At 42.7% G+C, this 24724-nt stretch overlaps 1 protein-coding gene across 3 annotated transcripts in view; it reads left to right on the top strand.

Annotated features, from left to right (window-relative positions):
• COX16 (cytochrome c oxidase assembly factor COX16) overlaps nt 1-24724 on the top strand; it is a 175109-nt gene that overhangs the window by 72294 nt on the left and 78091 nt on the right. For all 3 annotated transcript variants that reach the window (XR_011024097.1, XM_068254083.1, XM_068254081.1), the window contains exon 3: nt 15709-15777. Coding sequence is in view for 2 of the 3 variants with exons in the window: in XM_068254083.1 (XP_068110184.1) it covers nt 15709-15777 (69 nt within the window). In the remaining variant the exon portion in view is untranslated. The remainder of the gene's footprint in view (nt 1-15708; nt 15778-24724) is intronic.

Here is a 24724-nt window from a genome sequence, read left to right as displayed (position 1 = left end):
CAATCCCACAATTTCGCCAGCTACGGCTTGATAGGGGCCTTTTCTGAAAAAAAATGTAGTGCAGCTAGCAATTTAGTTAACCCTGGCACTGCCTGTGTTCTCTTACAAGATGATTCAAGAGAAATGCCAATGTCCTGGTATAGCAAAATAAATCCATTATCTTCCAAATTGATATGGTTTTAGACCTTATTCTTGCCCTTCTGCGCCTTTGAATCACTCTCAGCTGATACATAACCACTTCAAATGGCTCCAGCTTCTCTGTCAGCAATGATCTGACAGGAATAACGACAGAGCAGTGAAGGAGATAACTAATCCTAAATGTAACGCTAAACCACGCCCACTTTAATTTTCATGAATTGCACTTTCTTCTGTTTTATCGCATCATTACTGAATGATACTGAATGCTCGCTAACAGCTGAAGATAACTTTGATGAATCCTGAAATCAACTTATCGAGTTCGGTATTTTACCGAGTTGTCGGTAATTGATTCGATAAGTCTTGATGAATCGAGGCCTATATGTTTGTATCTGGCCATAGGACGCATAACTCTGCATTTGCCTTCCTAAATGTTTGTGACAATGAATATTGGTTTTCCAGAAATGTTCTCTCTGCTCCCAACTTCACTGTGTTAGTTTGAAAATAAAGCAAGGATTATGTCTGGTTGCCAGGACTACAAGAACAAATAATTTCCATGCATCAAGCCCTGGGTTAGAGGCACTGAACAGTTGTATCTCTGAAATATAGTTATACTAAGTTACTTGAACAGCTATTAATAAGCTATTATTTTATGGTCTATGTGCAGTATTTAACTCACTACTGGAATGTGACATGGTTCTTTGCCTCAACTGCAGTGTCCTCAAACTGTTGCTGCTCAAAAAAGCTACACCAAAGACAAGAAGAAGATAACAAAAAAATAGTAGTCCTAAGCAAAATTATGCTAATTTGTGTAGGGACCTTAATCACTCTGGTGTTAGCCACTATATGTGTGTATATGGCACATGGTTGTCTGGAAGCAGTCACTTGGCTGCATGTATACCACAAATATACGGCCTTCTCTTCTCCCCTCCCACCCTCTTTGGAATCTGCCAAAGCAACAAATTGGTGCTCAGCAAGTCACATGATCATGCTATTACATAAGTGGTAGCAACACAGGCATTGTTCCAGGTCTGTTATCTCCCCAGTACTTTGCGGTATAAAGAGAGAACAGATTGCTGGTAACAGTAACCCCATGTTGTAGAAAAAAATTAGTAATTTATCATTAAAATTCCTAAAGAAAACGTTTTTTTTCAAGAGCCATTCAAGGACTTTGGCCTCCTGTTTGATTCTGTAACAGTTTATTTAGGGAGGAGTTTTTGGCCCTCTCTCCAAAGCCCCATCTTGGAGTACCAGGGTAGCCATTTAGGCTGGAACATCACCTGCCCAGCTTTGGGCTCTCAGATCAGTTGATTGATGGAAGTTCCACCACTACGATAAAGTAATGATATCATTGCGTGCACTTTTTCAGAAATGTTCGCTTTTTTGTTTATGGGGCTAAATATAGAAATAAATCCCTATCTCTCTTTAAAAAAATATATATACCAAGGTTGTTTGTTGGATAAACCATTTAATAAGTGTGATATGATTTACCTTTCTGTACACTCATATGCAGAAGAACCAGCAGTCATTCTTACGTATGCTGGGGCAATATGAAAGCACAGAAGCCCATTTTCTGTGAGCATATATGAAAATTGGGGATTTCGAACATGAACTCAAAAAGTTACAGACCAAAAAGAAGATGGCAAATAATTAAAACATTTTACCTGTGCATTCTTTGAATGTATTTATCACTTTTTTTTGCAAAACATAACTTTAAAGGTGGCCACTTACTGTCCAGTTTCTAGCGATAAATTGTTCAAGCAATCAGATAATTCTGATAGAAAGTGAAATATCGTAATACATTGTTCACTACACCATCAACGAACCAATCTTTGCTTCCTATCTGTCACAACCGACAAGAAAATCCAAATTTTGGTTTGGAGATTATTTACAACCAATCTGATCAGAATTGCCTGATCGCTCAAACGATTTTTCGTTAGAAACTGGACCGCTAGTGGCCACCTTAAGTCTCTGCACCAGAATTTGTACTGTTTGTACAGGTCAGGCAGTAGGCGCAGCTTTAGCACTAGATAAGAGCTTCACCATGACAGATATAAACCATCTTGGCAGGTTTGCTTTAAATTAAATATACCAAGCAGCCATTTAATACAAAGCTTGTGTGCTTGCAGGCTTTCCTACATCATTGCCTAATCTCCTTTAGATGTGTTCCCTTTCCAGCCCTTGGCCTGATTTTACCTTTTGTTTTGGAACAAGCGCCTGCCAGATCTATTTGCCATTTTCTAATGTGCGTAGCAGTGACACCACTTCTTTGTAACAATCTCAAAGCATGATGTACATCCAAACAGCAGCACAGAGATTAGGATATTTGTGCTTGATCGTTAATGATGTGAAATTTGGATACAATTTTTTTTTTGTACTCCCATGACCTCTTTATCCCTTACTGAATTATATTTGCCAGACACTGACCTGATCCATCTAAATACACAGAGTACTGTGTTTTACCAGACATGAGGTTTATGACCTGTTCAGCTCTGATGCATAGGGGGATTTTTTTTCTGTGGTTGTTAGGCTGAAAAAAAATGTTTTTGGGGGGCTCAATAGGGAGCATTCTAGCGCACAGTCATTCATGTAATTTGAATTGCATCAATTAATTTTATGTAGCTGAAAATGTGCTTCACATCTGAACTGAAAGGATATGGAGGCTGACCTATCTATTTCCTTTTAAACAGTGCAGATTGCCAGGTAGTTGCATCTAATACTTTTAGTCATAGACCCTGAACAAGCATGCAGATCAAATGTTTCTGACTGAAGTCTGTCAGGTTAAGCCCCATGCTTGTTTCAGGTTTGTGATCCAGATGCTATTGAAGCTGAGGAGATCAGCAGTACTTCAAGGCAACTGATATTAAAAGGAAATAAACATGGCAGCCTTCATATACTTTTTGGTTCTGGAGTTATTTAAAGGAAACCAGAGAGGAATAATTAAAAGTTATTTATACATACCTGGGGCTTCCCGCAGCTGCAGAAACCCTAATTGCTCCCACGCCGAGGTCCTCAGCTTCCTCCGTTCACCGGTGCGGGTCCCGTCTTTCCAGGGGGCGTGGCCAGCCTACGCCAGGGAAGTGCGCTGTTTGCGTATTTCTCCAGCAGCCGCTGGAGAGGTGCGCAAGGAGCGCACTTCAGCTACGATCGACTGGCCAGTCGGGCTGAAGTGACAGGACCCGCACCAGCGAACGGAGAAAGCTGAGGACCGCAGCGTGGGAGCGATTAGGGTTTCTGCAGCTGCGAGAAGCCCCAGGTATGTATAAATAACTTTTAATTATTCCTCTCTGGTTCTCTTTAACCACTTCAGCCCGCACAGGCCATTTTACCCTTTCCACCAAGAGCCATTTTCACCTGTCAGTGCTCCTCCCATTGATTTGGCCATAACTTTATCACTGCTTCTCGCACCTGAATATATCTATATCTTTTTTTCAACGGAAATTAGGCTTTTTGTGGGTGACACTTGTTTTCAGTAATTACTTTATTTTCTATGCATTTTATATGGAAAAACTAGAAAAAATGCACTATTTCTCAAATTCTGTCCCCATTAGTTTCTAAAAAAACAATGTTACTATAAATAAAACCCACCTATTTTATTTGCCCATTAGACAATTATCACAACATTTTAAATTTTGTTCCTAGTACAATGTATGGTGAAAACTTATTATTTGGAAATAAAGGTGTGTTTTTTCTGTTTTGGGTTTTTTTTGTTTTCTGTCAACAATGGTTCCCCTTCACCAATTGCTGCCGCTTAAAGAGACTCCGTAACAAAAATTGCATCCTGTTTTTTATCATCCTACAAGTTCCAAAAGCTATTCTAATGTGTTCTGGCTTACTGCAGCACGTTCTACTATCACCATCTCTGTAATAAATCAACTTATCTCTCTCTTGTCAGACTTGTCAGCCTGTGTCTGGAAGGCTGCCAAGTTCTTCAGTGTTGTGGTTCTGTGATGTATCTCCCCCCTCCAGGCCCCTCTCTGCACACTGCCTGTGTGTTATTTAGATTAGGGCAGCTTCTCTCTTCTCTCTTCTCTTTTACAAGCTGGATAAATCGTCCTCTGAGCTGGCTGGGCTTTCACATACTGAGGAATTGCATACAGGCAGAGCTGTCTGCACTCTGCAGGAAGAAACAGCCTGACACTTCAGTGGAAGATAGCTGCAGGGGGAAAGAAACACACAAATGATCTCTTGAGATTCAAAAGGAAGGCTGTATACAGCCTGCTTGTGTATGGATGTATTTTCTATGTGTGGACATACTGTACATCAACCTACTTCCTGTTTTGGTGGCCATTTTGTTTGTTTATAAACAAACTTTTTAAAACGGTTTTTAACCACTTTTAATGCGGCGAGGAGCGGCGAAATTGTGACAGAGGGTAATAGGAGATGTCCCCTAACGCACTGGTATGTTTACTTTTTTTAGCGATTTTAGCAATACAGATTCTCTTTAAATGCCACTGGGAATGAGGAGTGGGCATGCGCGTATTAACATGCAACAGCCACAGTAAGTCTGGACGCGTATAGGCATCCATTTAGCCTTGAGGAGCTTCTATCTGGATGACTATGGTCATTCAGATAGACTTAGGTTTTTAAGCTGCGGTTTATTTCTATACCTGATCACTTTATAATAAAGTAAAAAGTAGCAGCCAGTAAGGGCTATATTACACAAAGAGATTTGTGGTGACAACATATCTTTAGTGCAGCTCGTTACAAAGTTATCTAGTGTCTTTTGAAGCTTCTAAATGTGGGCATGCACTAGTTGATGGCCACCAGGTTAAACATGTGATAGATCTCTCTCTCTCATCGAATCTGATTAGAGAGGGCTCTATTACATGCCCACACACTGCACACTGATTTCCAATAGATTTCAGTTACCCTGCAGAAAAGCTGGCATCGTTTCCCATCTCTTTATCCTTGTGTAGTGTTTTGAGCCCTAGGAGGGTAAGGAACCGCAAACACATGAGCGTCTTGAAAAATATCGACTGCAGTGCTTGCAAAATCAACAGTAAATGCATTGATATGAATCCTTCAGTTTATCTTAATGCAGGATGCAGTGGATCCAATAACAGCCTCCAGCAGTTGCACGTGTGAACCGTCTCTAAGGTATCAGTTCAGATGATCTAAAAGACCATTCATTAGAGCTGCTATCACATGTTTGTAATGGTTAGATGTCATTGCAACTGAAAAATCTGTTGCCACCACCAGATTTATCCATCAACCGTTATTTCGTAACCCTGTCAAAAGGCTCCAAAGTCTCAGTGGCCTTTACCAGAAAGTTGTCATCAACTGTGAACAGTAATTGGAAGTTTGGACCGGCTTCAGTACAAAGTGTTTTCAGCTCTGTTTTCACCAAGTATTTTGTTTCAAAGTGTTAATACACTCTGGCTTGAGCATTCTTTTGAGTGCACAGTTTGCTTACTTTGGTTTGCTTACTTCTCTGTTGTGAATCTCTTTGGAGAGTTATATGAAACTATCAATTTTGGATGGCTGCAGAGTATGACTGAGTTTGAGACTGAGATTATGGCTGGTGCCTCCTGTCCATACAAAATGCAAGCGTTATATTAACTGTGTAATCAGACACAAAGATGAGACTAGCTTGATGGTTATCATAGATCGTCAAAATACTACCAACAAATATTCTTATCTGTTTAATATTGTTTCCCCTTGTAGCCAAGGTTAATAAGTACATACCGTACATCATTTGTTGATCAAGGAAGCACAGTGTAACTGGTGTAATGACTGTTTGTATTGGTTTCAGTCCAAGAATTGGTAATGAGAATCGGTAATAAAACTCTTTTAAAAGACTTTCAGTGTCCGACATTGTTTTTTCTTTTTATACAGCAGTTGCTAGGTGATGAGAAACTGTTTTATAACAAAGCATGAGCTTCATGGCTCACCTATTCTTACCTGTGCAGTTCATGTCTGCCAGTCCTCCTCACAGTATGACTCCTCCTCAGACAGCTGTTGTAGTTTAGAGCGCAATATATTTCTCTTTTTTGTTACATGTCAGACTCCTCTGTCTTAAAAGAGAATTCCATTCCATATAATCTTATCCTGAAGCAATTAAATTAGACCATCTGAACCATGTGGCAACAGCCCTTTGTCCCTCGCTACATAATTTCCCCCACTTCTCGTCTTATACTTTGTGTGTTTTTTACTTCCAGGGCCTTTTGTAACTACAATGGGCCCCAACGCAAAAGTAACCTAGAGAATAGGGAGGAACTTTAACCCACGATTGAACTTTATCCCAATCCGTATTTGATACTCCCTTTCTCAAAATAAATCTTTACCTTTTTCTCGAATAGATCATCAGGGGGGTCTGTGTGTAGGGTGGCCATCCGTCCGGATTTCCGCCAGACAGTCCGGTTTTTGGACCTGTGGTCCTCCATCCGGCGGAAGCCAAATGTCCTCCTTTTCGGCCCGATCTCCTCCATCTCCCTTAGTTCTAATCTCCCTAACGCTGGCGCTGCCTGTAACGCAGCGGCAGTGATGTCACACGTTACGTGTGATACGTAGACGTCAGCGCAGCGGGAACAGAGGCAGCCCGTCCATCACGCTTGGCGGGGGAAGGGGCCGACCCATCCACGCGCGACCCAGAGGCAGCCGCAACCATAGCTATGTAGCCACTGCCAGTCGCTCCGCCAGACTACTAGGCCCGCTAGTGCCTAAGCCAGCAGCAGCGAGTGAGAGCCTGCTGTACTGCCGTGGTCACTTCACTTCAGGTCAGTCCAGTCCACTCTGGTCAGTTGCATTTGTGGGGAAATCGTCTGCCAATAACAATGCATTTTGTGGGGAAATCTGCCTGCCAGTGAGATTGCATTTGTGGGGAAATCTGCCAATGAGCTTGCATTTGTGGGGAAATCTGCCAATGAGCTTGCATTTGTGGGGAAATCTGCCAATGAGATTGCATTTGTGGGGAAATCTGCCAATGAGATTGCATTTGTGGGGAAATCTGCCAATGAGATTGCATTTGTGGGGAAATCTGCCAATAACATTGCATTTGTTGGGAAATCTGCCAATAACATCGCATTTGTGAGGAAATCTGCCAACGAGATTGCATTTGTGGGGAAATCTTCTGCCAACGAGATTGCATTTTGTGGGAAAATCTTCTGCCAACGAGATTGCATTTTGTGGGGAAATCTTCTGCCAACGAGATTGCATTTTGTGGGGAAATCTTCTGCCAATGAGATTGCATTTTGTGGGGAAATCTTCTGCCAATGAGATTGCATTTGTGGGGAAATCTGCCAATGAGATTGCATTTGTGGGGAAATCTGCCAATGAGATTGCATTTGTGGGGAAATCTGCCAATGAGATTGCATTTGTGGGGAAATCTGCCAATGAGATTGCATTTGTGGGGAAATCTGCCAATGAGATTGCATTTGTGGGGAAATCTGCCAATGAGATTGCATTTGTGGGGAAATCTGCCAATGAGATTGCATTTGTGGGGAAATCTGCCAATGAGATTGCATTTGTGGGGAAATCTGCCAACGAGATTGCGTTTGTGGGGAAATCTGCCAACGAGATTGCGTTTGTGGGGAAATCTGCCAACGAGATTGCATTTGTGGGGAAATCTGCCAACGAGATTGCATTTTGTGGGGAAATTTTCTGCCAATGAGATTGCATTTTGTGGGGAAATTTTCTGCCAACGAGATCGCATTTTGTGGTCGGCCGGCCCTCCACCATGTGGACTATTGTGCGCCACTGTCCTCGGTAAGATGTCCTCCTTTTTAGGGTGTGATGCCCTCTTTTTTGGGGCTCTGCAAGTGGCCTACCCTATCTGTGTGGCTGATGTTGTGGTGAAACCCCTCCTACATTGTGATGTTAGGGCCATGGCCTCGACAGATTCCTGTCTGAACTTCCTTGCATTGTTGGTAGTGAGTTCTCTTAGACATGACCATCACTATTTGTGGTACACAACAGCTGTTTCAGCTGCCAAGCAACCAGTACCTCATTGCATGTGTGTGTGTGTGTGTGTGTGTGTGTGTGTGTGTGTGTGTGTACACACACACACACACACACACACACACACACACACACACACACACACACACACACACACACACACACACACACACACACACACACACACACACACACATACACACACACACACACACACAGTTGTGTTTATTGATACGACTTCCGTGCATAACGCCACTTGCATATGCGCCCACCCAGGTGCGGCAAAATAACAGATTCCTCTCCGGTTAGAGCAGGCATGGGAAAACTCGGCCCTCCAGCTGTTACGGAACTACAAGACCCGCAATGCATTTGCCTTTATGAGTCATGACTGTGGCTGTCACACTCCTGCAATGCATTGTGGGAGTTTTAGTTCCTTAACAGCTGGAGGGCCAAGTTTGCCCATGCCTGGGTTAGAATCTCTAATCAGGGACTGATTGATTTCAACACCCAGCACATCAATTTTAGGGCACAATTGATGAGAATTTGATCGATCGGACATGAGAGCAGGGCTGTGGAGTTGGTCCAAAAATCCACCGACTCCGACTCCTCAGTTTAGGATTCCACCGACTCCTCGACTCCGACTCCTCTAATTTGCATATTACAATTTTGTTGATTAAAAGTATGTAACATGAAATTCGTCTCTTAACTGCCAACTCTTAGGAATTTTACAAGACAACTGAAGTGAGAAGGATTTGTAGACTATTATATTTATTCCCTTTAGACTAAAACTAGTTCTTGGTAAGAGTACTTGTAAAAGGTACAAACCGGAACAAAGAACATCTATCAGGCCCTAGGCAATGTAAGTGTGGGTACATGTAAGAATGATGTGCATGTACTCTGCAGGGGAATGAGGAGATTCTTCCTCTATTACACATTCTTCATGCACAATCTGAACAAGGTTTATGGGTGACAGACAACACCTCTGTGTTCAATGTGCACAGCATTCTCAGTGGATTCCCTGCAGCTCCGTGGGGAGTGCACATGTATAGTACTACTGTGTAACAAAGTAAACCTGAGACAGATGAAATTAAAGTTTTATACATACCTGGGGCTTCCTCCAGCCGCTTTCAGGATAATCAGTCCCTCGTTGTCCTCCTCCACCACCTGGATCTTCTACTATGAGTCCAGGTACTTGAGCCGGTCTGGCGTAGTGCGCATGCACACACTCCGCCGCCAGGAGCGTACTACACCTGTGCAGCACTATTGCGCAGGTGCAGAATGTTCCTGGCTGTGGGAGCGGCATGCGGCCGGACAGCGCTGACTGGCTGAATTACCAGGACTCGTATCAGAAGATCTGGGTGGTGGAGGACAGCGAGGGACTGATTAGCCTGAAGGGGGCTGGAGGAAGCCCCAGGTATGTATAAAACTTTACTTTTCATCTGTCTCAGGTACCCTTTAATTTGTAGTCACCAAACCAAATTTTAAAGCGGAATATAACCCTGCATTTCAACTTTGCTCTAAAACATTATTTACAGTATATTATATGCAACCAGCATTTTTTTTTTTACTAGACCAGCATTGGAAGGGTTACACAGGGCTTTAAAGAGACTCCGTAACAAAAATTGCATCCTGTTTTTTATCATCCTACAAGTTCCAAAAGCTATTCTAATGTGTTCTGGCTTACTGCAGCACGTTCTACTATCACCATCTCTGTAATAAATCAACTTATCTCTCTCTTGTCAGACTTGTCAGCCTTTGTCTGGAAGGCTGCCAAGTTCTTCAGTGTTGTGGTTCTGTGATGCATCTCCCCCTCCAGGCCCCTCTCTGCACACTGCCTGTGTATTATTTACATTAGAGCAGCTTCTCTCTGCTCTCTTATCTTTTACAAGCTGGATAAATCCTCCTCTGAGCTGGCTGGGCTTTCACATACTGAGGAATTACATACAGGCAGAGCTGTCTGCACTCTGCAGGAAGAAACAGCCTGACACTTCAGTGGAAGATAGCTGCAGGGGGAAAGAAACACACAAATGATCTCTTGAGATTCAAAAGGAAGGGTGTATACAGCCTGCTTGTGTATGGATGTATTTTCTATGTGTGGACATACTGTACATCAACCTACTTCCTGTTTTGGTGGCCATTTTGTTTGTTTATAAATAAACTTTTTAAAACTGTTTTTAACCACTTTTAATGCGGCGAGGAGCAGCGAAATTGTGACAGAGGGTAACGCACTGGTATGTTTACTTTTGTGCGATTTTAACAATACAGATTCTCTTTAAAGTCCCTAGAGATTTCTGCAACCGAATCCGAACTTGAGTTAGATAGTTTTTGTTTACAAATATGTGTTTATTATGACTCATCTCTCTCACTGAGAAGGAGCTTGGAGGACAGCCAAAGAGATGTATCTATTGATAAACAGTTACACACTAACTAAATAGAATGTAACCATCTAAATGTCTGCACGGAACTTAAAACCTCTGTGTTTAACCCTTCCAATGCTGGTCTAGTAAAAAAAAAATGCTTTTTGCATATAATATGCTGTAAATAATGTTTTAGAGCAAAGTTGAAATGCAGGGTTATATTCCGCTTTAACAACATATCAAATTATTTGATTTCATCAGCATAGGGAGTGCATACATTTGCATAAATCAGCATCAGTGCAGAATTATTTCCATCTCGTTGACCATCTCTATTAGTGACACAGCTACACATCAGGCTTTATTCTTACAGCATAGATGTTATTTAGTATATATATAAGAGATTCCTGTGTACACGTCATATATACAGTCACAATCAGATATGTATATCTGACCTTAAAAATACGGGGACTGCTTTATTGAAACAGCACAAGTAACTAATTTTGATTGGTTTATTTCATTTTTGTGGACTAAGCACAGCTATTACTGTATATATACTGTATATATACATTATTTTTAATGACTATTATCTGAGAAATAGAACATTTTATCATATTTTCTATTTTAATTACAGTTACAAATTCATTAGGAGTCGGTGCATTTTTTCCCGACTCCGACTCCAGGCACCCAAAATTGCCCGACTCCGACTCCACAGCCCTGCATGAGAGTGCAGTCAGTTCCCAGCAGATTTGACCAGGGTGATCAAATCTATCGGAAATCAAGTCGATGCATGTATGGCCTGCTGTATACTGGTTTAAAACCTCGTATGTTGGTTTGACTGGAAAGCTGTGCGATTGTGCGAGTGTAATAAACATAAGATGGCTCCACATAGATCAGCAAGGCGTGAGTATTAGTTTGTAATGTTACTGGCTTCTTTACTGCAAAAGCAAACTGAGGCCCATAAAAGTTTTACCTGTCCAATATTTATCATCTAATGAAAATGAAATGCATTTTTCATGCTAAACACAATTAATAAAATGTGGTAAAATGAGTGCTATGCATTCCCTATAAAGCCCCTCTTTAGACACAGTTCTAAATAGAGCTTCTGATTGCTTAGCAAGCAGAGTGCCCAAATGTTACCTTGATTTGAGCCAAGCAAGGCTTTGGCAGATCAAATTCTGGCTTTAAAAGAAACCTGAAGGGAAAGGCGTATGAAGGGAGCCTGGGGGTTTCAATTTACCAAATAAACACTTTCTTGCAGTTTTTTAAATGCACAGATTTTACAATTGCATTGCTGTTAAAGTCAATTTCCTTTATTCTTTTTTCTTATCTACCCCTCCCTTCTCCTCTAATTATACTAATGCTGCACCTCACCCTCCAGTACCCCCCTTACTCATTTACAAGGGTATACCAATTGGGGGTCATGTGACCTGACCATCCTGCTAGTCAAACATGGAGTAGAAGCCACTCCTAGCTGCTATACAGGGGCGTAGCAATAGGGGTTGCAGAGGTTGCGACCGCATCGGGGGGCTCTAGGGCCCTCCCTCAACTGCAGTATTAGCTCTCTATTGGTCCTGTGCTCATTATAATCACTTCTATAGATACTTTGAATAGTGGTAATCATTGACAAACTGTCCCCCACCCCCTTCTTGCACCTCTGACATTGTAGTTGCCATTGGCAGGTTTTGGTGTGCCGTATCAATTGTTATGTATGGAGTGCTTGGAGGGGCTCCATTGTAAAAGTTGCATCAGGGCCCACAGCTCCTTAGCTATGCCACTGCTGCTATAGCTCCAGTCGGTGCTGTGCTGACTACTCCCCTCACACCCTCCCTCCTGTCACACCCACGGCTGTCCTCCAGTCAGAAGCAAAGGGAGGGGGTGGGCTGCACAAACACAGCACCCCTTCTCAGATATCGCTCTAGGAGGTTGCCTGCTCCCAGAAGTTGGCTGCGACCCAGACAGAAGCCTGAGGATGATGTCATTGCTGCAATCTTCGGGGGGTCCTGATACATTTTTTAAGGGGAAATAGGTTTTTGGGCAGAGGGGATCACCTTTATGTTGATGGGATAGAAGGAAGAGATCCTAAAAAAGTTACTGCTAATGCTATAGATTTTGCTCTGTGTTATAATAAAACAAGGTTGAACTGTAGCTTTGAAAATATTGTCTTGTATATTAATGTTGTGTGTGCTATCAAATTTACATTTGTGCTGTTTCTATTATTATTATAGTCTTTTATTTATAAAGAGGCAACATGTCCGCTTTTGCTAATATGTCTTATCTTGAAAGTCTTTTGAAATCTGAGCCTTGCATAGAAGGCGATGCTATAAGCACGTGAACTGAGGAAAATGAATCTTCTGTTATTTAGTAAGATGTTCCTAATGCCTGTTTAATACATTTTCAAGAAATCTCTGACCCGCACAGTTCCAAAAAGTAAACCGCTGAATTTATTGTAAAATATTATAACATGAACACTATTGGCAGCTACAGCCCGCTGTTTCGGGTTACTCAGCCCTTTTAAGAGCCGCCCAGCAATGACATTTTTTTTCTCATTGCTGGAAGGCTCGTAAAAGGCTGAGTAGCCCGAAACAGAGGGCTGTAGCTGCCAATAGACAGTTTTTTTACCTTTTGGAACTGTGCGGGTCAGAGATTTCTTGCTATTGAGACCCTGCTGGTACACAGGGAGGACCTAGCAAGTTCCTTTCGCCTGGTTCATGAATGCTGACCCACGATTGGACTGATTGTTTAATACATTTTTGCATGGAAGACTTGGGTGATCATTTTACCATTACTGCTGCTGACAGTGAGAGTTGACGCTCGTTACCGAAGTAATATGAGCATTGCTAGGCTGTTGCCCTAGCAATGCTCATGTTACTTAGGAAATGCAGGTTACACTAAATGGGCATCTCACGCTACGCTGTAAACGTTAGAGTGGCTGGATGGTGTAATGGTTAAGGCCTGTAAACGTTGGAGTGGCTGGATGGTGTAATGGTTAAGGGCTCTGCCTCTGACGCAGGAGACCTGGGTTCGAATCTCGGCTCTGCCTGTTCAGTAAGCCAGCACCTATTCTGTAGGAGACCTTAGGCAAGTCTCCCTAACACTGCTACTGCCTATAGAGCGCGTCCTAGTGGCTGCAGCTCTGGCGCTTTGAGTCCGCCAGGAGAAAAGCGCAATATAAATGTTATTTGTCTTGTTAGCTTGCCCATGGCAATCTTTCATCAGTGCAGGGGTGCCCAATAGGTCAATCTCGATCTACCAGTAGATCGCGACTGCCTCCTGAGTAGATCGCGATCGCGTCCTGTCAAATTTTGGTGCCACGTATCCGAGGCTGTCAAAATTTGCTCCTGCCAGTAGCAGCGGCTGTCAGTTTGCTACTTAGCAGCCACGTCTGTCGGAATTTGATGACAGTGGCATGGCTGAAGGGGAGAGGCGCAAAATGGTAATCGTCTCCTCCCCCTACAGGCTGCGTGAGACATGCACAGCCATGTGGCCCCGTTCCCCCCCCCCCCCCCCCCAAGTCCCCTGCTTCTTCAGCAACTTAGCACAGTTGCTCGCTATCTTGTAAGGAGAGGAGACTGAATGGAGGCCAGAGGCTTTGCTTTCTAAGGTGGGCACAGATTTTTGGTGTTGGGTGGGGGAGATTCCTTGACAGTCTCTGAGTCTTTTTTGTGGTGGTGGTCGGGAGGGTGAAGGAAGGATTCTGTGCCTATATCCATGCTTATATGTTTGTGTTACCTAACTATGCTGGGGGGGGGGGGGGGGGGGTTCATGACACTGTGTGGGAAAGAAGGGATCTGAAGCCATTTGCTATGCTGGGATGGGAAGGGGGTTTCATGACCGTGTTTGAGGGAGAAGGATTCTGCGACCATGTGCTGTCTAACTACGCTGGGATGGATATGTGTGTGTGCGGGTGTGTGTGTGGGGAGGGGGGTTGTTGGTATATCTCCTAGACTTAATATTTTTAAAAGTAACTCTCGACCCGAAAAATTGTGGGCGCCCCCGGTTTAGTGCATGAGGCCCGTGGTCATCCTATTAAAGTGCATCTCTATCCAAACCATTCTAGCTTTAGAAAGTCAGGTTGGCTCGGACCTTCTCTCAGGATTTTACTGCTGTCTTTACCCCTATTAGCATATAGGCAATGAAAAGTATGCTTTCTTGTACCTGGTAACGTGTGTGTTTAGAAGTAACACTGTTGTGTGAGTCACACTTACGATAGATCTTGTTGCACGTGTCCTCCTGCTAGAGATTTGTCTCCCATTTCTGTTTCCACGACAATCATAAAACTTTGAAATCCAGATGAGGACACAAAGAGCAGTTAAAACTTTATAAGGGCTTTAACCACTTCAGGACCTCAGGCTTACACCCCCTAGTGACCAGGCCATTTTCACAATACAGAGCTGTGCAGCTTTGTCAGCGTGCTGCACAGCCCTGCAACTCGGCACACAAATGATTTTTGCCTCCTTTTAATGTCCGGGACACTCTGCCGGAGGTCTCTGATCGCTGCTGCGATCTTTTTCTTTTTTGACAGATGGAAGGATTTTCTCTCCCTCCTTCCTCCCCCCCCCCCCCTTCCCTGTGCCGTCCTAAATCACCATAGGACGGCGATTGTCACTGTTCCCCACCTCTCATAGGCATCAGCGAAAATAAACTTATGAGATAATGAACTGTACGTGTTGTAGAGCTAAGAACATTAGTAGCAAACAAGAGTCTCATATTGTTTTACAGTACAGGAAGAGTTAAGAAACTTCAGTTGATATCTATGCAAAAGAGCTTCTCTGAGCTCTTCGACCCAACTTGGGTCAAATACGGTCCTATTTTCTGAAGCACTTATACATCAAAGAAACAGTGAGAGACAGTTTATGATAAGGTTTTACTGCAGAGAAGTTCAAAGGGTTATTATTTCTGAGTGTGGTTGGTAAACTGCATTATAACAGAATGATAAAATTGCTACTAATGTGCTATTAATTATCCATACTATACACACATTTCATTATATTATAAAACATTTTTTTTGCTTCAGTGTCACTTTAAATTTTCCCACATGATTGGAAACTAAAATGGTTGCATTGGGGCAACACCACAACCTTTTTCTTTGTGATTTGTAACAATGCTTTATGCAGTACAGCATAATAATCTTGCAATATTTTATACTTTGTGTTCCTGTATTTGCACATGACAACTTTTGAATGAAATGTATTCAGAATTAAAAACATTCCGAAGATGCTAAAATATCACTAGATGGTCTATCATTACACCTTTTTGCACTTTGCTTTACTCAAATATAGTTTTGAAAATATTAATTTAGTTTCTGTTTAAATTGCAGGTTGACCCAGAGTTAGTCAAGCAGCTGAAAAGCAAAGAGAAAGAGACTACCTTGGAATCGGAGTATGAGGTCTGTAGCACTAGCAATTTACTCTGTGTCCCCACACAAATGTCTGACTCTTCCCTTTCAGCCCGACAGACCGCAGGTTGGGTGTGGAATTCTGGCTAAAATTAGACAAAACCCACCACATTCCAAGCGCCACATTCTGTCTATAGAAATCCTGCTCTCTGTAGAGGCTTTCTTCTCACCCACATCTGGCCTGCAGTAAATAAAAGACATGGACCACCTGCACAGCCATTAAAAGGGGAGGGGGAAGACCTAGCTTTTAAATGGATCCTCTCTGCCCTCAACAGGCACGCTATTACACAAGCCACCAGAATCCTGCATAAGCACTGGATTATTATTATTTAGGTGTAATGCTGCTAATGTATCTCTTCTAAAATCCTAAAATGAAAGATTCGTACAAAGCAAACAATAACAGCTGTAAGTTTGCGCAAATATATTTAAATACAGTATATTTCTTAGCAGCTAGTGAGCCATGGGACTACCCATCCTTAAAGTGGATCCGAGATAAACGTTTACTCATTATAGGGCCAAAGCCAAATACTTTTTTGTTTTTGTTTTAATACTCTAATTCCCTATAAATGAAACAAGCCATGCCCACAGGTTTTCAGAGAGCCTTGTAATTTTCAGACAGTAGCAAGGGCTCATGGGAGCTCAGTCTGGGCTGGAGGAGGGGGAGGTATTACTAGCCAGAGATATCAGAGGGGAGGAGGAGGGGGGGATTAGGTTTTTTCACAGGCTGAGTGCTCAAGATGCAGATAAGCCTGCCTCTGTGTAATGTTTACAAACAACATGGCTGCTGTCATTGTATCACAGGAAGAAATATTCATATTCTATTAAAGCTGTTTGCAGCTAGATTTGCTGTGTAAACCATCTAAACTTTAGATAAGCTATTTAGACAAGTTACTTGTTATAGTTAGTTTTTCATCTCGGATCCGCTTTAAAGTGTGCTGGAGACGAGATTACCTAAAGATTTTATCGTCACCCGGAGCTTCCTCCATCTCCATAAGCATGTGTGAGTCCCTCTCCGCCCTCCTGCGGTTTGCTGTTCTGCTGTGATCAGCCCCCGTTTCCTTTAATATTACCTAAATGTAGCTTCCCAATAATGTCCCCCCCCCCAAAAAAAAAATCTGACAAATGCACCCCCTATGTGAAAGTTCTCTTCATTTCCAGCCTCACAGCCTCGAGCCCCCATCATAGTCGCAAATCACGGTCTTGGGCACCCACATTTTCCGGCACTGCCGCTAGTTGCGGCTTTGACCATTATATCCTATAGTGGCGCGTTTTCTTCCATAGTGCTAAAAAATGCAAGATTCAGGGCTGTTATTCTTATGCTGGTTTTCACAATGTGATGTTGAGATAATCCGTTTCTTCTACATAATGAATGATGGAATAGCAGGCATTTTAACTGGTTCAGCGCCGCAGTACCGAAAATCTCATGCATCCGAGCAACGTTCACCTCCCATTCATTCGCCTATAACTTTATTGCTACTTATCACAATGAATTGATCTATATCTTGTTTTTTCCGCCACCAATTAGGCTTTCTTTGGGGGGTACATTTTGCTAAGAGCCACTTTACTGTGAATGCATTTTAACAGGAAGAATAAGAAAAAAACAGAAAAAATTCATTATTTCTCAGTTTTTGGCCATTATAGTTTGAAATTAATATACGCTACCGTAATTAAAACGCATGTATTTTATTTGCCCATATGTCCCGGTTCTTACACCGTTTAAACGATGTCCGTATCACAATTTATGGCGCCGATATTTCATTTAGAAATAAAGGTGCATTTTTTCAATTTGCGTCCATCCCTATTTATAAGCTTATAATTTTAAATAATATAATAACATATTCTCTTGACATGCATAATTAAAAAGTTCAGACCCTTGGGTAACTATTTGTTTTTTTGTTTTTTTTTAATTGTATTTTTTTTTTTTTTTTTTTTATAAAAAAAGTGTGTGTGGATAATTTTTGGTGTGGGAGGGAAACTGCTAATTTTAAATGTAAAATTATATATTTTTTTTAATCAAAAATGTATGTGGGTGCAGTTTACTATTTGGCCACAAGATGGCCACAGTGAAAAAAGTCCTGGATGCGAACGATCTCGCATCCAGGAACTAAAATGCTGGGGAAAAGTTTCCTGGGGGCAGAAATACCGCGCTCTCTGGAGAGAAAGCGTCGGTATTTCTGCGGGGAAGCTAGATCGGTGAATGGGAATTATATTCCCATTCACTGATCGGGGGGCTAGCGGCGGGTGCGCGCACGGGCGCGCGCCCGATCGCGCGCACCATGCAGGGAAAACAGCAGTGCCTATCTGGACGAGGAAACTCGTCCAGATAGGCCGAACTGGTTAAATAATCTTTTTATTTATTGATTTCTAAGTCTATGGCTGCTCACTTTTGCTACCATTGTAGGCTAAAATAATAAGTGAAAGTGACACATGATCATGGCAAGTCAAACGGAGACCTTCAAATTGATCACGGGATCAAATCGATCGCATGCTTCCCCATAGGAGAAACCAGCGCTGCCATCAGAATTTTTTGGGCCCCTTAATGGGAAAACCTACTGGTGCCCACTCACTCCCCTTAAGGTGAATCCACTATATTTAAGGTGCTCACTGGCGATCAGAAAAGCGCTGTGACACAGGTAATCCTATGGAATTACTCTCACTGAAGTGCTTGAGCAGTGTGCTGCAATTTGCATTCACTGAAATGAGGACTGCAAAGCACAAACCTAGCAAAATCACAAAACATTGCATGCAAAATTGCACGGCCGAGGCGAACACTGCCACATTGACAGTACATTCTGTGACAGACTTACAGCTGGAGCCCATGTGCATGGCATTGTTCGCCGGGCCCCAGACTCACTCGGGCCCCATACTGCAGTCCCACCTATGATGCTTTGAAGATGGTCATCTCATATGAGTTTAAAGTTTTCCAACTTCATTGGTTGCATGCTTCTTTTGGTCAGCGACTCACTGGTTAGTGAAGCCAGCATCACAATGAAAATCTCAGAGCTTGCCTCTTCAATGTCAGTTCAGAAATGACTGCTCCAATGTTTCTGTCCTCATTGTCACTTTACATTGTGAACTCTGACAGGTTCTTTTTATAAAATCTTTTTTAGTGTTTTGCTGTGTCTAGCCTGCTCCCCTTTGTGCTTTGTGCTTTTGTGGCACTGGCTATGACGGTTCCCCTCTCCTCTATGCTCCACTTACAGTGCAGTCTGGAGAGCAGTCTGTACTCATTCCCTGTACTCATCAAAGCATTAGCTACACTCGGAGCAAACATTTGCATTTGAAATTGCTCTCTGGTAGGCAGTGTGCCTGCTGTGTGGCATCCATCCATTTTGTACAGTATGCCGCACCATCATTTACACCCCTGTGGCTGCTACTATCCTTTGTATTGATAATGGGCCTCGGTCACGGCCGAAGAAAAAAAACAGGTTATCGGTAGTTGTTTCCTGATTCTGAGCATCGTTGTCAGGCTTCTAGATGAAGGCCTCGCTGTACACGTCATGTGACAAGGAGCTGACTTCCTGCCCAGAAGCTTTGGAAAAACTTTGCTGAATTTGGCTAAAGGGCTCATTCACACTATATCTGGTGCTGTCAGTTCTAATGCAATGTAAGAAAGCATTAGAACTGACAGCCCATGCTGATCAATGGGCTTGTTTACATCGAATTGGCATTTTTGCTTGCCCATTAAATAGCTGACAGCATAATCAAAAGGGAGAAAAAGGCCATTGGTATATCACACCACACTGCACTTGTGGCTGGGCACAAATTACTTTGATAATTAATACAAAACAGGAGAGGAAAATGCACCCATATACAACTGCTTTTGTAAAGCCAAACCTAAACTTGATTTACTGTTACTATCCTTTTCTCACATAGGGGTTGATGGTAACTGGAATTTTGGGCATGGAGACACCACAGAAGTTTGGGTGGCCCATAAGCGCCGATATTAAAAATAGGTATGATTGGAAATTTTGGCACCTGGGACATCAAATATGTTAGCGGGTGCCAGGGCCACCTGCTATACATTTTGTATAGCCCGTTATTTTTTATGGGGTGCCCAAATTTCTGCAGCAGCCGATATTTTGCGTAAATAGTGGCGTAGGCAGATATTGGCATCTTTGTGGCTGGGGGGGAGGGGGGTTAGGGTTAGGCATTGGTGAGGAGGGGAGGTTAGGGTTAGGCATGGGTAGAGGGGAGGGCTAGGTTTAGTAAAATATCACAAAATGTTACCAATAATTTACTATCGAATTGCCACTGTCCAATAGTAGAATATCAGTAATTTTACCAATATTCTACTACACCCATATTGCCCAGCGCCCTTTTTTGCATGCACTCGGGACATTTGCGCCTATGTTGCCTCGCTACATGTAAACTTATCTCCTGCATCTTACCTTAATTATTTTACACCACACTTATAATTCATGAGATAAAACCTGTAAGTAGAGTTTGTTTGCACTATCTGAAGAAGGGGACCCGCCGTGGACCCGAAACAATTGTCATTTTCTTACGTGCTTATGAAGCAATGAATTGAGACAACTTGCATTTTGAAATGGTGTGCTGACCTGGACTTTTTGCCTTTTCGTTGAATGAACTGATGCTTGGGCTCAGCATTTCCAGGTCATAGCACCCGCACCTTGGGTAAGGTGTGCCACCTCTGCAATATAACTGTAAAACCTGTAAGTAAAGATGAATCAGGAGTTCAAATTTCTAAGAAGATATACCTGTAAATAATGATTTAAGACCGGTAAGGGCCCTAATTCAATTCACTTTTTTCCTAAGTTTTTTTCCCAGATGATGATTTTTTTTTAATCTCATCTTCAAGATAACTTTTTAGCATCTAGCTATTGCAAAAGTACTACAAAAATTATTTGAAGGGTTTTCTTGCTTGCTGGGAAAAAGTATTTGATTGATAAAGCATGTAAACCTCTCCTGTGAGAAAAAACAAGAGCAAAAAAGGGCCCAGGATCTGATTCACGTGTCGGTACATGGGTAACCTGATCATTGCTATGGTTACATTATGAAAGTAACATAATGCGAATCAAGGCCCAGGAGATACAGGGTGGTGCATAAAACACAGACCTGAGCATGTCACATGCACCAGTATAGTATACAGGCAGACTCCAGCGGTCGTTCCCCGTGTACCTCTTACTCTCTCAGCTGTGTTTGTGACCTCTCCCACTTGTTGAAGTCGGTTTCATGTTTGAGAGTTAACCATATGGTTGCCGATGCAGGCAAAACCGGCTTCATTAAGCCAGAGAGAATCGCTGCAGAGAGAAGGAGAAGCGTATCTCTGGTCATCTGCAAATGTAATCATTGCTGACTGAAGCTCTCTCAGGCATGTGCCTTCACTCTACCCCTCTCCTTTTCTGCTGTGACTCAGCTGTTGCTAGGGCATTGTGTCTTTGCAGAAGAGGGTGGGGCAGAGTGAAGACACAATCTTCAGAGAGTTTCAGCTGGCAATGATTACATTTGCCTTTGCCGATAAGATATTGTTTTTCTTACATCAACATTTTTTATTTTTGCGTTTCGGAATGTAAAACACCTGGGCCCATGTCAAATTAACTTTTCTGCATTTTCTCCCAGGAGATTGTTTCATAACTTCTCAATAAAATGCTTTTAATGCTCCCATCTAGCAAGAAAATACTCAAAATAAGTTTATTACTGTGACCCATTTTTTAAGTAAATTTTCAACTGCTAAGAACTGAAAGTTTAATTTGTAGAGATGAGGCTCCAGGGGCTTCCCAGATCCTCCTTGACCCCAACACTGCTGCCCGGCCTATTTTATTCCTTGCAGCTCTGTTCCTGCCTGTGTGCGAACGCAGATGCACTGCGTATGTGTGAGTATGGTCCATGGAGGAAAATGTCATGCAGAATGCAGAAGCGGCTTTATGTTGCTGGGCATGAGCGGACCATGCTTGCACATGTGCAGTACAGTAGTGCTCGTGCAGAGATGGGAGCGCGGCCATGAGAGCAAATCCGACAAGTTTTTGATATACTAGCTTAGAGGGACCCGGTGCTGCATCGGTGGGCTCGAGGAGGGTAGGAGAAGCCCCTAGATAGTCCACGGGCTTCTCTTCACTAACACAAGTATCCAACTTTAACTTAAACGCTTCAGGTTCACTTTAAGTTGTAAAAACTAAGACTAGCTCAGCACTGCCCCCTTACTGCCCTGCAGCCATACATTGTCTGAACTGAGCTGATGTATCACTTTTTGGTGCAGAGGCTCTTCAGTTCAGATCCATCTAGATCAGGCATGGGCAAACTCGGCCCTCCTGCTGTTACGGAACTAAAAGTCCCACAATGCATTTGCCTTTGAGTCATGACTGTGGCTGTCAGACTCCTGCAATGCATTGTGGGACTTGTAGTTCCTTAACAGGTGAAGAGCCAAGTTTGCCCATGCCTGATCTAGATCATACACGTCAAACTCCGGCCTGCGGCCAAATTTGGCCCTCAGAGCCATTAAATTTGGCCCTCAGGTGGTTTCCCCACTTTGCATTATGTTTGGCCCACTCTAGACCACCAGGGAAGCTATTTTGGAGGTGACGCCCTAGAACACTAGGGAAGCCATATGGGGAGGTAGGAGGAAAGCACTAGACACTAGGAAACTGTATGTGGGAGGGTGGGGGTCTCTAGACACCAGAGAACTTTATAAGGGAGGAAGGTGGCCAGTAGACTCTGAGGTTGGCCCGCAACTAGGTCCCAGTGTACAATTTCATCCCACTTAGTATTTGAGTTTGACACCCCTGATCTAGATGAATGTTCAGCTTCCTCCTCCTTTTAAAACCTCTTATAATTATTATTCTTTTACACCTTATGGCCCAAAGGTTACAAGGCATTTATAAATGTCTTGTATCTTTCAGATAGGGATGCTGGATTACGTCCTGTGACTACTGTACTTCCAGAATGAATCAAATGAGGAGGACAGTAGTGCACATTTGTGAGGTACTTCACATACATTCTTTGTCCGTGAGACGCTGTACACCTGCTTGATGCAGCAATGAACAAAGACAAATGACCCCCCATGTGTGTACTATTGGCAACATTTTTATTTGTTCCTCATTTTCCATCAACAGTTGATGATTTCTCAGAGGGAAAAAAAAACACACCAGGAAAATTAACATCTGAATCTCTGTGTGACTTAGTCCTTCAAATTTAATGGCAGAAGACTTTTCTAATGTTGCTTTGGCTAAGGATTAGCAGTTCCATTTAGCTTTCAGTTGTGCCTGGAATAATTAGTGTTTGGTATTTCTTTATTAACACAACACAGCAGAGCAGAGTTTCTCCATACTACACACTAGACTTTTTTCCTCTTTCTTCAGAAACTTGTGACCTCCAGCGTGTAGCAGGATATATAGAGTTTTACATTTTAATTTCCCCTGCAGATGACACCCATTAGCCATGATAGGCATTTCCCACATATCTTGGTCGTGGTACACTATTATCCTGTCCTGCTGATTAAAGCGGGAGCATGGCCAATGCCTGTGTGTGCGTGTGTCAAGCTAATACTCATTTTGGCAGGACTTCCTGCCAAACCTTGCTTTATTTCGCAGGATTACACATTTATATGTTTGCTGTGTATCGTGTGCCTTTTTGTTTGATTTGTAATGCTTGACTAGAAGCCAGGTGTAATGAGGGATTTGAAAAGAAACATTCAGCCATATTTGCACAGTGGGATCTTTGCCCTGATAATGGATGTTGTTTCATGCTGCTTAGGTAGGTGCCACTCACGTCAGTAACATGATGTATTGCTCTGTAATAGATTTTGTTTATCAGTGAAAGAGAGTAGCAGTTTGCTCAGCCAATGCATGACCAGTTAAAAGGACATATTGGGTTAGTTTAATAGATTCTATAAAAAGACATCCTTTGTGTCACGAATGAACCATGAAGAAACGCAATCAATCAGTTTTTTTATTGTGTTTCACGTTCAGTTCAGATTGCATGTGTAGGTGCAAAAGCCCTTGGCTCTGGCTATTCCAGCAAGAGGAAACAGATTCTATTCAGGAAACCATGTGGCATCTCTGTTCTGGGACATAGCTTTCCCCCAGCTGACAACTAGGTGTGGAATTCTAGCTGAAAGGAATCTCCATTTGGCAGGCCACTAACAACTTAGTGTAAATATCAACCATACTGCTTGTAACTGCCATACGGGGCTTCTAACCCCAGCAGACGAAAACACACTGAATCCAGCGCAGGAGACTTGGGCGCAGCGGGCGCCACCATAGGTCGTAATAGGAATTATGGCTATAGCAGCGCACAGGGAATAACTTCGGCACCGTCAGAAGACGGAGCTGAAGTTACTTTTAAAACACAATAATTGCTGGAAGCTAAATTATTTCATTCCCCACCATCCATGGCGGCCGGGAGGGAGAATAGTATTTAACACGGCTGGGAACTTGTGCAGCAGCAGGATCAGCCATATACCGGCTGTATCCTGCACCCAAGTCTCCCACGCCAATTCCTCTCGTACCCCCAGCAGGAGACTAGACAGACAGGCGCCACTGTGGCCATATCTAGAATGGCTGTATTGTATGATGTTTACCTTTTTAAGAGATGCCATACTTATAATTATGAAAATTATATCATGTGATTGCCAACGTCCCACTGAACATTTTGGTACACCTTTTAAGGAGCTGGGGTAAGCCATAATCAGGTTTTTAAATTTCTCAGTAACAAAATATCCTACAATATTCATGCCTAGTATCAATGTGATCTATATTCTTTGAGGATTGTGACTTTGCTATTATTATTTGTGTGAGATGGATGTGGTCTGAGATATGAAAATGTCATATATGTTGGACTTAAGATTCCCAAAAAAATAAAATAAAGCCCAAACCCCAGCCCAGGGGCTGGCTCTGAGATATGCCCTCAGAGCAGATCTGTGTAAGGTTGCATTCACAGTGGGACGTTATGGTCGTGCGTTATAAAGTCTTATAATGCA

The sequence above is a fragment of the Hyperolius riggenbachi genome, chromosome 9 (genome assembly GCF_040937935.1).
Source record: "Hyperolius riggenbachi isolate aHypRig1 chromosome 9, aHypRig1.pri, whole genome shotgun sequence".
NCBI classification, from domain to species: Eukaryota; Metazoa; Chordata; class Amphibia; order Anura; family Hyperoliidae; genus Hyperolius; species Hyperolius riggenbachi.
This window is presented reverse-complemented; position numbering and strand designations above follow the sequence as displayed.